Source organism: Hylaeus volcanicus, chromosome 5, assembly GCF_026283585.1.
Source record: "Hylaeus volcanicus isolate JK05 chromosome 5, UHH_iyHylVolc1.0_haploid, whole genome shotgun sequence".
Taxonomy (NCBI): Eukaryota; Metazoa; Arthropoda; class Insecta; order Hymenoptera; family Colletidae; genus Hylaeus; species Hylaeus volcanicus.
Genome location: NC_071980.1, coordinates 30366435 through 30381090, shown reverse-complemented (window position 1 = coordinate 30381090; position 14656 = coordinate 30366435). Strand labels below are relative to the sequence as shown.

General features: G+C 47.5%; 1 protein-coding gene across 1 annotated transcript; it reads right to left on the bottom strand.

The window, feature by feature from the left end:
- Nucleotides 1-3127: 3127 nt before the first annotated feature.
- LOC128877617 (juvenile hormone acid O-methyltransferase) lies at nt 3128-4947 on the bottom strand. The gene is made up of 5 exons (XM_054125070.1): nt 4468-4947; nt 4112-4283; nt 3766-3898; nt 3547-3694; nt 3128-3463 (listed from the first exon to the last, which is right to left on the bottom strand). Exons 1-5 carry the CDS (start codon nt 4652-4654, stop codon nt 3258-3260), a joined length of 846 nt encoding a protein of 281 aa, XP_053981045.1. The 5' UTR covers nt 4655-4947; the 3' UTR covers nt 3128-3257.
- Between the last annotated feature and the right edge of the window lie 9709 nt (nt 4948-14656).

Here is a 14656-nt window from a genome sequence, read left to right as displayed (position 1 = left end):
CGACGTTCTTCGTTCGACTTGGCTTTATCTCAGCTCGATGACGCTGACTTGACTTCCAGCTCCGAGTCGTTACCACGCGACTTTCATCTGGAAGCCAGAGTTGGCGTCAGCCGCGACGGACTAGGCCACGAAAGCCAAAAGTATTTTATTCCAGCTGTTCGCCAGCGTGTATATATGCATATATTTTCTTTCCATTTACGCGTTTATTCTTCGAAGCTGTTCGAGCTAAATTTATTGTTCCCTTCGTATCGCGTAAGAAGCAGCGGTATCGATCCGAGTGGAATATTTACGGACGATTAGTAACGCTTCATCCGTTTGTCCCGCGAGGCGCGCGCGCGCAAGTTTCTCTTCTGCAAATTAGAACGACGCATCGCAGTTTGTTTTCCCTTGGCTTCCATCGCCACGGTCGATTTTCCTTCGTTCGTCACGCAACACACCGGGTAAAATTAAGGGTTTCGTCCTTTCGTCGTCCGCGAGTCGGGGGGCTCCGTATCTTCTCGCTCGCCGCGCCGTCCAGGACGGTTCGCTGTTAATTGCTCGTACAAAACCGCGCGCCCGCCTATTAGCCGCAATTTACGAGTCGCTTCCACGTTAGATCGACCGACAGCGAATTTATTTATCGTAACGTTCTCAAGATTTTTCAACCGATACATATTTCAAGTAGCTTTAAACGCGTCGGACCGCTGCGCCGCGCGCCAATTGATTAAGCGTGGCAACGCAATTTTCCACGGAGGTCAGCTCCTCTTTTTCCATCGCTTTACGTACAAAGAAACGGTGCACGGCTATGATATACCACGCGATTTTCTGTTCTGGTAAACGTCAGCGGTGCACTCGATATTCGTCGAGTTTATGTACCACCGAATACTAATCAGATATAAATGGAAACTAATGTTCTTTCTCACGGTGACCCATTACAGCTTCGTGTTGTATTATTTTATACATCTCCTGTTCAAGGGAATTTGTAACTTTTTTAAGTAGGATTAATATAGTAAGAGTATTAGTTTAACCAAAAATTCGTGTTAATTGTTACGACATCAGATGCTAGTCTTCCTAGATTCGTTAACTGTTTACGAAACGTATAAATTGAGCTGTGATCTGGGGTCAATTTCAGAAACAGAAATGGCCAGTTATTCCACCGCTGTTACTCGAACGGAATATCGCATTCTGCTGTCAGCCACGAGTCGATTCGCACAAACGTTCCGTTGTCTTCGATTTCTTCTTGTCACTTATCGCACGTTCTGCACAACCGACGTGTCCTCGCGATCCGCAAGGACTTCTAGTCCAGTCTCTTTAGATTTCACTAGGGAAGCATTCTTTTCAAGCCAACTTTTTCTATTTAATTCTATTAATCCATTGCAAATAGTATGAAAATCACTCCCTGGATCTTTGTACACCATTTGCAACGTCTTGGTAAAGGTGTATCCTCTAAATCAGTTCCATAAGAATTTTCTTATTGTATTCGTATTCTATGTAGTTTCGAGTGACTGGACTATTTGCAGCTGTCGTCCTCAGTTTTTGGCTGCAGTCGCTGCCACGCGTCCAAGGTGACGCTGTCCTCGTTATCGGCGAATTCGCACAGAACTTCCGTAAGTTTAAGAATTTTTTGAGCCGTTTTTTACATATACTTCCGCCTTCCTATCGGCGTCGCGAGAGCTCGCGCGAAACGACCTTTCGATGCGTTCCCATTTGGACTGTTTTCGTACGTTTCGGAGTATTTTTCGATTTCGACGCATTTACATTGTTTCGCTTGAACATAGATCTGTGTTAGATGTATTCGAGGACGATGTCCGTAGAAGCAGGATCGGATTGGCTCTTTGCGGTACAAATTTAACGATTTCAGTACACTTGTGTCGAGTTTTGCTCGACGTGGAACCGCAAGGAGTTAAGATGTACCCATTGAGGGCTACAGGTGATCAGTTGGAAGCGATTCGATAAGCTCAAGCATCCGAGACTACAAGTTTCTGGTATTTAACAATCGTTTCGCTAGAGATTCATTTACGTTTAGGATAGCTAGAGAGAAAAGAGTTTCTCCGAGACGAAGAATATTAATGATTGCCATGTTTCAGAGGAATCTTCCTCAATGCTTGAGTTTTGATTGGATGTTTTGGTTGCGTGAGATCAAGTTATCATTTTTCGCTTTTCACTTTTCGCTCATTTCGATCATATTATCCTGACAATACCTGTAGCCCAGGGCTTCGATCCTAATCCGACGCTGCGTAGAAGCCGCGCGAAGCTGAAGCTTCCTAGCCAGCCTGTTCAACTGGTTGCTTGCCGCTGAAACAACGCTAAGCTCCGAGAGCAACAATGCTTGAAAATGATTAGAGCCGTTTTGCAAGACACACTTAACGTACAGTACCACCTGAATTACTGCAAGAGAGCCTACATGTGAAGGAAATAGTTACCAAGCGATAATTAAGATTGGAGGTTGTAGTTGAATCGATTATCTTGATTATTGCACACGTCTCACACGAAATTTCATGCATTAATTGAGGTTCTACCGTAGCCAGTGGTCCTAAGTGAGGGGAAATGCGTAATGCTTCCCCTTTTTACTTTGCTCTTGCTCGTTACAGCCCAATTGAAAAGGCTTGATGCCGGCGAACGGGCCTGGAAGAGCTCGCGAAGCGCGGCAGAGTTTTGAGATGCTTTCGTTTTAGGGTTTCGGTGTCGGTTTCGTTGAAAGAATCGACGACCAGTACGTTCCAGCTGTTCCGAACGGACGAGAAAGACGTCCGCAGCGCCCCGCCCCCCCCCCCCCCCCCCCCCCCACCACGTCTCGTGGTTGTATGTTGTGATCGCGTTCCTTGAGCCTCGAGGAAGCGTCTTAGTACCGAAACCGATCGATGTCGACTGTTTCCGTGAACCGTCTTATAAACTTGGGTGTATTTTTTAGAATGAAGCGTTAGACAGAAAATTGTTACTCCCTGTATATGGTTACCGTAAGCACCGCAACAGATCCACTTATTACCCGTACGACGATATATGAGTTTTAACGATATTCTATAAATGGCTGTACCGTATTGTAAAATCAAAGATATATAGTGTACAATAAAGTTTTAGTGGCGTAGAAACGACGCGAGTACTGTTCCTTCCTCGAGTAATTCCTTGACTTGTCCAGTCAACGCACCGATTGCAGCTCGAATTTCGATTACAGCTGTACAAAAGTATTCTTTTATTTTTATTGGTACAAAGTTTCATCTAGAAAAATTAATATTTATATTTTTATCAAAAATTGTCAGAGTAGAGTTCCCTATATTTTCTCAGCGCACGTCGCAAGGTTTTTTAATGTACGCGACCAGAAGCTGGTATCTGCCCAGAATACCCAGTTCTCGCTGATCGCTGTAGTCTTCGTCCGAGAACTGAATCTTCATGACCGTTATTTCACGCATCAACGCATCCATGAATTCATTTTGAAGCTCTTGATCGGGGATCCGCGAAACGAAGGGCGTGATGGGGATCATGAAATCTGTAACGAGGATTCATTATCGAAGACAAAGAGAGACTCGTTGGAAACACTCGAACGAATCTATGTATAGTCCGAGTCTGTACCTTTCAGTGACTGCGAGTTTCGGAAAATGAAGGTTCTGTCTCTCCTGCTGCAATGCAGGATTTCGAAACCAATGTCTTCCAGGATCTTCCTAAAGGCAGCCCTGGGATCCTTGCAACGATGGAAGTAAGGCACGAAACGATCCACGTCCTGGAAAACAGGCCAAAAGGGTAAATGGTACGAATTCGAGCAGAGTCCTCGACGCGAGATCCTTGTACAACCTGCATGTATGGTTTGTATCGTGGGTTCTTGTGTAGCTTCTCGTAAGCGTTGAAAACTTCGGTGGAAGCTAGGAACATGGCCAAGGCTGTCCCACCTGGACGTAGCATCTTCCACACGTTCTCGAAGGTTCGCCTAGTGTTGGTAAGAAATATGATTAGATCCTGGATTTAGCTTTTGATAATAATTTTTATGCAGCAAATTATCCAATATGTACAAAATTAGATCCATTTAAAACAGATTCACTGACGTGTTACGAATTAAATTCGTCTTATATTTTATTTTATTTTTGGACAGACTTCTGTTCATTTTTGTTTGTAGTCCTGTCCAGTCAACAGAATTAAATACCCCATGTTCTGGCACCAGTGGAAACAGAAGAAGGAGAACAAGCCATGGTACTGTTCGACGTGCTCGTTTGGCAATTCTTCGGTCTGAATGTCCAAACACGTGAACGATAATCGCTTCTCGCCTTGATACTTCTGTCGCGCGTACTCGATCATCGATTTTGATATGTCCGAACCTTTAAAAACAATGTGAAACGAGCTTAGTAGTTATCACGAATATTCTGAATTATTTGGTGGTGATATCAACAACTTGGATTCCCTGTCAAGAAATGCCATAACTAAATATCGTTCTTCTAAATTCTATTCAGCTATGGATATTACCAAATAATTCCTCGAACGCGATTCTTTTTACTCTCTTACCAACTACCTCCACTCCAGACGGTAATTTCGGTAAGAGCAAGTTCTTGGTGACGTCTCCAGGTCCGCATCCAACGTCGATGCACTTGCCCCTAGTCTCCGATATCTCTTTATGGAACTCGTCGATGATGTCGATCGCATCTTGGTACTGGAGCTTGCTGGTGTTGACGTACTCCTCGACCATGTTCATCTTTGAAGCGACCGACTCGATGGAGTCGCGTTTCTATCGATTTCGACGAATGTACGCGAACGTTCTCGCTCGATCCGCGAAATGTCACTGTCGACAGCTTTGCAACACGGCCAGAGGAAGTTGTAACGATTGAGTTCGGTGGACGCGTAACCGACTCGACGCCCAGTCGGATCTTAGACTGGTACCTTTTGGCCTCGAATTGATATTTATATTCGGCGACTCGTACAAACAAGTTTTCTTGCCTCAAAGGTTCCCCCTCTCTTTTCTACGTGTTTAGTACCTTTTTCTTCTTCCTCTACTCTTTTGCTGGCCCGGTTCCGTTCGCCCCCTCTTCTCGATCCCGTCCCCTATCACCCTTCCGGCCGTACCTACCTCAATATCCAAATTCTTCGCCCGTCGCGCTGTCTTCTTAACCCGATGGTCGCGTTCGGCGGTTCAACGACCTCTATTTCGATAATAAAGAACGCTGGAATGCGTTAGGGCTCGCGAGTCCTAATTCGATGTCGAGCCTCTCAGAGATTGGAAGAGACGAGGGTCATTTACCTCTTAGGGCGGAGGTGGGGGACCGTTTGGAGTTCGAAGGCCGCCACGGGGCCCTCGTAGGGCCGCGCATTGCGTCCACTTACGCTGGGCCCTAGGTTTTCGCGGTATTAGGACGGATAAATAGCAGTTTTTCTTTGTTATCTGTAAGAGAGATCGAACAAATGTTATAGATTCTAATGTTGCTCTAGAATCATGCGTTAAAAGATTTTATCTCACGCTTCTCTTCATAGAGCTACAGAGAATTGAACTGTACGTAGCCTTGTCTCAGGATCGATCTATATCTATCGAACCCTCGTGTTTTGACACTCACCTGTCTGCCATCGTGTTAGTTTGTGGAAGTGACGAGTCACAATAACGCCAATTTGTTGTTACTGTGCGCGGCGATAACTTTACGAAGCTGTTGATTCTAGGGCAAGGATACGAAAGAGTATTTTATTTCCGTAACCCTTTGATGGCAAGGATAGTTGATAACAATCATCCATTTGTTATTCCATTCCTCGATGATCTATATCTAAGATATTTTACGTTCAAGTTATTACACGCGTTTCTAACGACGCGCGACGGCAGCTGTTTCGGCGCTATTCCTTCCATTCGCGGCTGCGTCTCGCAAATATTTACCTGGACGTCGGTCGAGGGGTTCTTCGCCGCTCCTACGCGGCAGATCGTTAAGGTGTCGTTAGGAAATTGAACCGTCAGCGTCGACTGTCGCGGTGCAAACATTGTATAATATTTTTCGCTCGATTAAAAGCCGCCCTCGTTATCCCGACGGTTGTTCCCCGTCCTATATATTCTCGTTTCGCGTCGACGCCGTATTTACCCGCGTTGTTCGCGCCCGTTGTCGTTATTTTTATATTCCGCGTCCTCTCGCGCCGCGGCGCGTGATTAATAAATTAAATTAAACTGGAGCTCGAGAATGTTTTTCTAAACCAATCCGTGGCGATCGAGGACAACGATCGAAGGGAGGACTGGAGTCGGCCCTTTCGGTGGTACAGCGTTATCTTGGGTAGGCCACGCATTTACGTTTAGGACGTCGCCTTATTTGCGTATGCGTGGACACACGTCTCGACCCTCGAGCACCGTCTATGCACACTGGGTGTTCTCTCTATGGTGCTCGGTTGTGTGTGACGTTTCCGTTTGCTGTACCTACGGGTTAGGCACCTTGGTGTTGCTGGGCTTTAAGCTTCGCCGGTAAGAAAAACCCAATAGAAAACGTCCTTGACAACGCTCGAGACCAGCGTTGAATGGGGCATCGAGTATCCAGACATAGGACTAGTTCTCGCAGCATTAGGGCTCCCACGTTCAATGGAAGGTAGATGATCTGTTCAGCGCTCCCTGCATCGAGAAGCTTATAGGTGCCGTTGAATCCCAGAATTTCTAAACCCATGCCATATTGTAAATATCGAGCATCCCGTTGCCTGTCTTTATTCTTGCACGTCCAGCGAAAAATCCGATAGATACGTCATTTTGGCAATTTTGGATTTTACTCTCCCAGAATCCTATTTCGCGACGGAGAAATGGATCGACGGACAGAGAAACGGAGAGACGGAGGAGAGGAGAGAATAACTCAGCAGCATGGCGGCAGGTGGTGGCCAAAAGGGTCGCGAGGGGTGGAGGACGAGGTGGCTGGAGGAGGAGAAAGAAGATGGATGCGAAACTCGCGGGGTAATGATAGATAGAGACCGCCTCTGCCTCGCGACCTCTCGCACCTTTTCTTCGGGAACATCTTCTATCAGTGCCGGCCAGTGGCGCACACAGATACTTCAGCATCGCGCACAATGGGGTAGAATCCCAAAAGTTAGCCAGAAATATCTTTTTAAATAGAAGTCTGACGTTGCAAGTAGCGCGAATACGTCATACGAACACGATCTATCGATTATATCTTGTGTCCTTCTAAAGAAGAAGGCCTAACATTTGTGACAAGTGCAGCAGAGCAGGAAAATTTCTACATTTAACAGAAAATTCTTTTACCAACTCGAATCTGTGAACAGTTTTCTTCTTTTCTGAGCGCATCCGTCCGTCTGGTCCGTTTCGCCTAAATTCTCCGCTGCGTATCGAACGAAAGAGACGCGTTGGAGAGAACGAGAAGGGCTTTGATAAATGACTGACGCGGAAAAAAATCCGCGTCGATACGTCTTGCTCGAGAAGACGCGCGCTCGTGAAACGAAGGGGGAAGGGCGGCGGGAGGAAATACGCGATCGAGCAAAAATCCCGCAGGATTTTAATCCTGGAGGATGAACCAGATCAGGGTTTCTCAAACTTCACCTGGCTCTAAACAAAAATATACATATACATAGGGATAAATGAATGTAGTCGTCGCGACACAAAATACCGCCATTTCTCCATGACGGATATAGTCGTGAAACACAACTGACTGGTCAATGGAAAACAAAACTGCATCTTGAACCTGTATTTACGTTTACTCGATTTAGTTTCGTATAAAAGTTTCAAGCTGGTACAAAGGGTTTTTTGGTCGCTGAAGATGTTGCGGCGGTGGTCCGCGACGTGGAGTGCGAGTGGGTCGATGGGCCTCTCTCGCGGATGCGTGCTTTATCGGAAACCACTGAGTGAGATATATGGAGAGATTATACGAGATGGCGTTTCGGAGTCGAACAGGCCGCTATTCTCCGCTCCGTCAATTATGCTAATTTCGATTGCCGCGAGATTAATGGAAGAAGGCGGCGTCCCCTTCGTATAACTCGACTCTAGGAGCCCCGACGCCGGAGACCTGACGTTCCTTCCGCATTCGACCGACCGTGCATAATGTACCGGACTTGTAATTATTGCGGGTTACACGCTGACCTTTCCTAGTCGCGGAACAGCTTCTCCGCTCGCTGCCAGCTCGTAGAACGCCACTCGATATTATCGAGGCACGATGAACTTTGGGCTGGAAGCGTAGTTCAGTCTTATCTGAAGTTCTAGATACGTAGTTTTTTCACGTAGGGCGTCGATGGACCGTTAGATGTTAACTTCCAAACTCTACACTCGTCTCGTAGTCGTAATGAATCGTTTTAAATTAGAATAGAACCAATTTGCAAACTGCGGCTTCGTTATCGAGATGTAAGAAGTTGAAATTTGTTTCTCAGGTTTCAATTATTCTCTTGAGAGTTACATTGCTACGTTAGTGGAAATCTATTATTTTATTGGCTTGAGAATCCTGAGATTACAGGAATCGAAAACGGAAAACAGAGCGGCAGGAAGGAGACTGTCTGGCGGCAAACGTATCCATAACAAGCGTCGAATACCTGCTCCACCTCTTGACCCATCGCGACCTCTTCCGTATCTTCCGGCGCTTACGTGGGCGACTGACGCATGTGACCTCTATTTCGACGTTTCCTATTGTCGAGGATCCCAGTGACGCATTGTCCGCGACCGAGACCTCTCGATTCTTCGTCGACCTCGCGAGCAGATAAGCTTCGTTTAAAATTCCATGGGTATCGTTCGGACCATCACGTCTAAAAAAAGAACGATAAACGACCAAGTGTCACAACTCGACGACGATTGTCCAATGGAAACGGAAATTTGGAGGAAAGTACACGGAGGTGGTGGAAATGATGGAGAAGTTTACTTAACGATTCTTCGACATAAAATTCAATTTTCCTCCACGTTTATTTCAAGCGTTTCTTCAAAGTACAACTAACGAATGCACCCCCCCGTGGGCGCGCCACCGGTGGGTTTCGATGAAAGGGCGCGAACGTAGGAACCCTTCCCCGTGAAAATATTAAAACGGACCTGGTGCGTCGCTGAGCGTGTTGTGTGCACGCTCCACGGCTTCGTAGGAAAGTATGAAAATCCATACAGTCGCTCGGAGAAAATATCCGTCATTTAAAATGGATGGATTTAGGTGGATATAAAAGTGAGGGGTGGAAGAAACCGGTGGCAGCGCGAAGGGAGGCCCTCGCCTCGGTCACGGGAGGAGGGCGAGGTTGGAGGCGACTGCTGAAAGTCGTTGGAGGTGGAGGTCGGAGATGGTGGCGGCGGCGGCGGCGGCGGCAGCGGCGGCGGCGGTGGCGATGGTAGTGGTTGCCGGTGGTGTTGGAGATTTAAGGGAGACATTTTAAATGGATGGTTCTCTCGTAGAAGCCGACCGCCTCTGGTATTATCCAATACCGTGCCTCGTCCCGCGGCACCGTGTTTCTCCACGAGAATTCGCGACCATCCGAACGAAAGGATCGCTAAAGAATTATGCACGCTAGCTTTTTCTCAACACCGACTCTCGACTATGCTCCCCTTTATTATCGATACCGAACCAGGATCCTCGCCTGATGTTATCTAGCGTTTTAATTCGAATCAAATTTAATATAAACATTTGTGAGAGTAGCCAAATGATAACTTAAAAAAGGCCTCGAATATATCTGAATCAATGAAATGGTTCATTCCATATGATCACGTCTGATCGTTGAGAGTGCTTCTTCGCTCCCTCAAATCTCTCGATGTACCTAAAATTCCTACGTTACGACGTCCCCCGCAAGCCCGAAAACTTTTGGTGATATGAAAAAGCAAAGTTTCGCGTCAAGAAATAAAAGTGGCTCCCTTCGTCAACAGGGATCCTCCCAGCAGGGAGAGACACATTTGGCAGGTTGTATCGTATCAAGGTTATCGCTTAACAAACCTCTCGAGTGCGCCTCGAGTGCCTCGCTGTATTTGTTACATCAACCATACCCGTGCTCGTTCCTCGTCTTTAAGGCGAAACGTTGGCCGCCGTGTATCGGGTTGTATCGCGGAGGAAGATAGTGCTACATCTCTTTAAGAAGACTCTGTTCCAGGATCGATAGGGAACGCAATCGCATTCAACACCTCCGGCATCTTTCGGTGCACCTATTTTACAAGTAAAAAATCGTCCTCCACCAACCACTATTTCGACTGCAAACTTTCCTACACGAGTCATTCTGGCAATGAATTTCCAAGCAACTTGGTACTGGAGGTTTGTTCCAATCTGTGATTGGTTTTTATGCGTAACAAAACGGTAGAGAAACAACATTAGGTAGATATTTGTCGTAATTCTTTTCTTTTGATGGATAGAGAAGTCGTGGCTTCCTGCGAATGAAACGCTCCTCTCGCAGTGTCGGACTTATAAAGCATCGATACTACTGGGGACGAGTGGAAATGCTTCGTTCTCGTCAGACGAAGCGCCAGGAGACTGCGAATCAAATACCAGGAGGAGCATCTATAGAGTGTAAGCAATTTCCTTGTGAAATTTATTTGTTTAAATGGGTATGCAAGATATTACCTCCGATGGTGGAAAATATTGAAATTGGTTGGAAACGAATTTAAGAACTGTCTGAAAGTACTAGTACCCTCGGTTTGTATAGGACCTTAACATTGCCGATGCGAATTACTTGTTCCCTTGCACCAAATTCAAATCCCACCCACGTCAACGACAAACACGACTCTATCCTCGCTCCTCCTTTCCAGGAAGGCTGTCCGGAATCGTCGAAGAACGTTTTCCTTTTCGTGACGGAAGATGGCAAACTGGCGTGGGCCAATGAAACCGAGGCGGACAATTCTCGCGGACCAATCGTCGAGTTTCCAGCATTCGGATGCGACTGCGAACAGGTGCTGCGAGAGAGAGAGAGAGAGCGCGAGCGAGAGGGTCGATCCTCCCAGCAGGGGGTGGGATATAAAAGCGTCGACCTCGGGATGAGCAGAGCCTGAAACCAGTCCTGCGCGATCGGGAGTTTCCCGTATTCGTTTCACCGACCGGAAGTCGGCATCGTATTTGCGCTTTCCATTGGGTTTCCGAGTGTCGTCGGGGCCAATGGCACGACGAATGCCGACTGTCGGGTGCCCGCGATGCGGATTCTAGAGGGGTTGGTTACGCCCCGAATGGAAACGGCCAACAGAGAGAGGAACCAGAGGAACGGGGCAAGCACGAGCGAGACGAGAAAAGGAGCGAGATTTCCCTTCGCGGCCGTCCCTCTCCCCCCCCCCCCCTATTCCTCGCCCATTTCCCTCTGTCTATCTCTGAGCCCGCGAGGGAGGGCACGGAGAGGGAGTTTCTCCCTCTCGCAGTCTTTGTCCGTGTACGGTGCAACGGTGGTCGTGCACGGGACGTCTGTGCGACGCTGGGAGGAGGTCGAGAGGGAAACCGGGAGGAAAACGGCGACGGGGAGTGGAAATGGCGATGAGGACGAAGACGAGAGAACGCGGGAAGGGGAGGGCCGCCTTGCTTCGATCCGAGAAAGAGACGCAGACAGAGCTCGGAGTAGTGAGTCCTGGCTTCGATCCCACAAGGTGGTAGACACTCGGTAGCACTTAAACTCTCCTCCCTCTGCTTTGCCTCCGCTCTTTTCCCTCCGTCCTGCAATCTACCTTTCGCCCACCCTCGCTCCTACTTTATCCGTTCCATCTAGCGATGGGACCAATCCAATGACGCGCTCATTAATACCGATACATATGAATTCCCGAGCATTCCACCTTGGTAACACCGATCATGGTTCGCCAAGATCCGAGAAAGATCAGGAATAAACGTAACGATTTCTCGCCTCGAGTCTTCCAGCTTTAGTTTCTTTTTCCTTTCGATGTAACATACTTTATCTATTCGCTTATTCCTCACGGATCTATCCAGTGGAATTATAGCTATTTCGCCAGATTTATGAAATACCGTGCGAGCACAGGGTTAGCGAATGCCTCGTCTACAGGTCAAAGTTACACGTCAGAGGATTTGTTCGAAGCGGACTCTTTGAGGAGGGACACAAGCTTCGGAACGTGGCATCATCGATTGTCAAAGACGGTGAGCTTCTCCGGTGTAATCATTCCCCGCTCGTACATGAAAGTTACTTGTCTGTCAGAATTTCGATAACGATGACCCATAACGAGCAGACACGATAAATGCTCGTAAACGTTTATATACATTTAATTTTACATTCTACTTTCACCGAGTTTTAGACGGAAAGCTTTCGTCAAGCTCTCTTTCGGAAGGACACGTCATGGTTGACGTCACACAGTCATTGAGTAGCTCGAGAGACACTCCTCTCATAAGCGCAACTGGCCACTTGTTTGCCAGATAAATGAGGTCAAAGGCCATGAGTTGCTATCGACGAAGATAAGATTTAAGAAAAGACACTGATATGGAACTAAAAATGTCTTGCTTATCGTCTGTACAATTTTTAGAGTTTCCAGAATGCAGAGTTTTAAGAGCTGTCGAATTATGTAGCTTCCATTGACGTTATAATTAGCTTAACCCTAGGCGGATTTCAGGGGCTGACCGCATTTATTTTTGTATATTTATGGCTTATTAAAGCCTTAGGCAACAAAGGCACATCCGTTTTTACACTTTTTATCGCGAACAAACGTGGAGCAAAGAGAAACCACTCCGAGTTTATTTTAATTCAGCGTTCGATATCGTTTCATTATATTTTTATAAGTCAAGGTCGCGTTAACACCTGTACGTGCCTTCAGCCGCAGGAATCGAGAACAGTTTGGCGTTGACATTTTGTTCTCCCGCTCCTATAAACCGGAGGGCTCGTAACGGCGCGTCGTTAAAAACGAGCTAATTGGTTTCATCAAAGCGATCTCTCGGTGTCGCTGGGTGGAAACGTGCGCCGTTGATTTTTCGCTTGGCATGTAACCGTTTCGCAATCTTCGCTGAAACATCTTTCCACGCATCGCATAATGCCGAACCAAAAGAGGTTACTTTATTTTTATCACATTAGAGGTGACAGAAAAATATTAAGGAACTCGAGTCTCACACAACGTTATAGGTTAGAGGGTTAAGAGAAAGATTTTCGAGGCATTCGTTTGTTCTTCGTGTTCCGTGAAGGGAATTCTGCCTAATTGAATTTCAAATGACGTCGGTTCGCGGCGGTATTTTTCTTTCCCGTGGACGCCAACTTCGGTGCACAGTTTCGACGTCGGCTCGCTTCCTCCGCGTCGTTCATCGGGGTCGATCTCGTGTTTTTTTCACCCTTTTAATCTTTCTCGCCTCGACGTTCCTCTAACCAACGTCGGAGCAAGAAGCGAGGCGCGAGGGCAAGCGCGGGTTAAAACCCTTTAGTCTAGACCGCAGGATCGGTCGGCCGGCTGGCTGAGAGTTTTCTATTCGACGCCACTTAAAAGCGAAGCCAGGGAAAGAACTTGTCCCTGCGACCTTTCCGCTGGAGACACTAGCCGAGTCTTATCGGCCATCGACGATAAAAAGTGAGAGGAGATTACCTCTGACCTTTTCTCGCTCTCTGCATGGAATCCATGCCGCGATCATCGACCTACTCATACCTCGCGATGCATTCTCGCGAGGCCACAATTCGAGTCACAACCGTGACGCAAATGTAGCGGAAACATAGCTGTTCATTTTTAACCAATACTTTCTAATCGTTTTAGATAAAATAGCGGGGAGTTGTTGTTCATGGCACCCCAAAAAGATACAATCATTCAAACATTAAACTTCACTCCTTGCAAGTGCGTGTGACTAGAGTTTTACTAGGACTTGGAGTACCTGCCTCGATGAAGCGACCTATCAGGGAGGGTTAATTTTTCCTCACGCCGTTCTTGGTGGTCCTGGGGGGCTCGTTAGAGAAAGAACCTCCACCAGTAGTCACTGGTACAAATAGCCAGTTATTTGGCGTCCGTTTGTCATTCTACAAATCTGTCACCTTCGGGTGGGTTTCATCTATTGCATCTATTGCTTTAGATACGAAATAAAAGGACCAGAGTTTGCATTAATTCCTTCGAAATTAATTTTCAGAGAAAACTGTAGGTGGGAGCAGGTCAGTCTAGTCTCCTGAAATAGAAATAGCTCGTCAGTCTCCCGGTTCCGTTTTCGTGGGAGGAAGAGAGGTTACCGAACCGGACGAGAATGGTAAACGTTCCATAATAGCGAGAAATAAATTGGTTTGCCCGGTAGCCGCGACCACTCGACGGAACTATGGCGTCGCGACGTGGCGAACGAGTAGGCGACACTGACGGGGGGTAAGACGCAAAAGACGGAGAAGCGGAATAAGAGGAATAAAAGGAAGGGGGAGATCTTGAGAGTGGCCTCTCCCTCCTCTTCCCCTTAGCTGGCAATGACAGATACAAATAAACGATCCGGCGGTTTCGCGCAAGCGCCTTTGCAGGATCTAGCATCTACCGTTCCGACCACCACCATCGGCCGCCAGCAGCGTCGCTACCACTACCGACACGGCTACCACCCTACAACCCCCTCTTCGTTCTGCCACCCTGCGGAAGCAGAGGTAGGCAACGGGTGCCCCCGACACATCCACCGCCACCTTGGGTGGAGCCTCGTAACCGACGTCATCAGACGTACAGACAAACGGCACAGACGTAGAAACCAATGCGCGAGAGGCCAGGTGGCTTACGTCTGCGTACAAATAACCGAGTACTTCGACCACCCCCGAGCGGACCCGCTTGGAGAACCGCCCCTATTCGGACGATTCTCGCGTTCTGATAGTCGCGGGGCCGAGTTTGGTCCCGCCTGACTCCGACGCGACTACCCCCGCTGCCATTGCTCCCCATTTCCGTTTG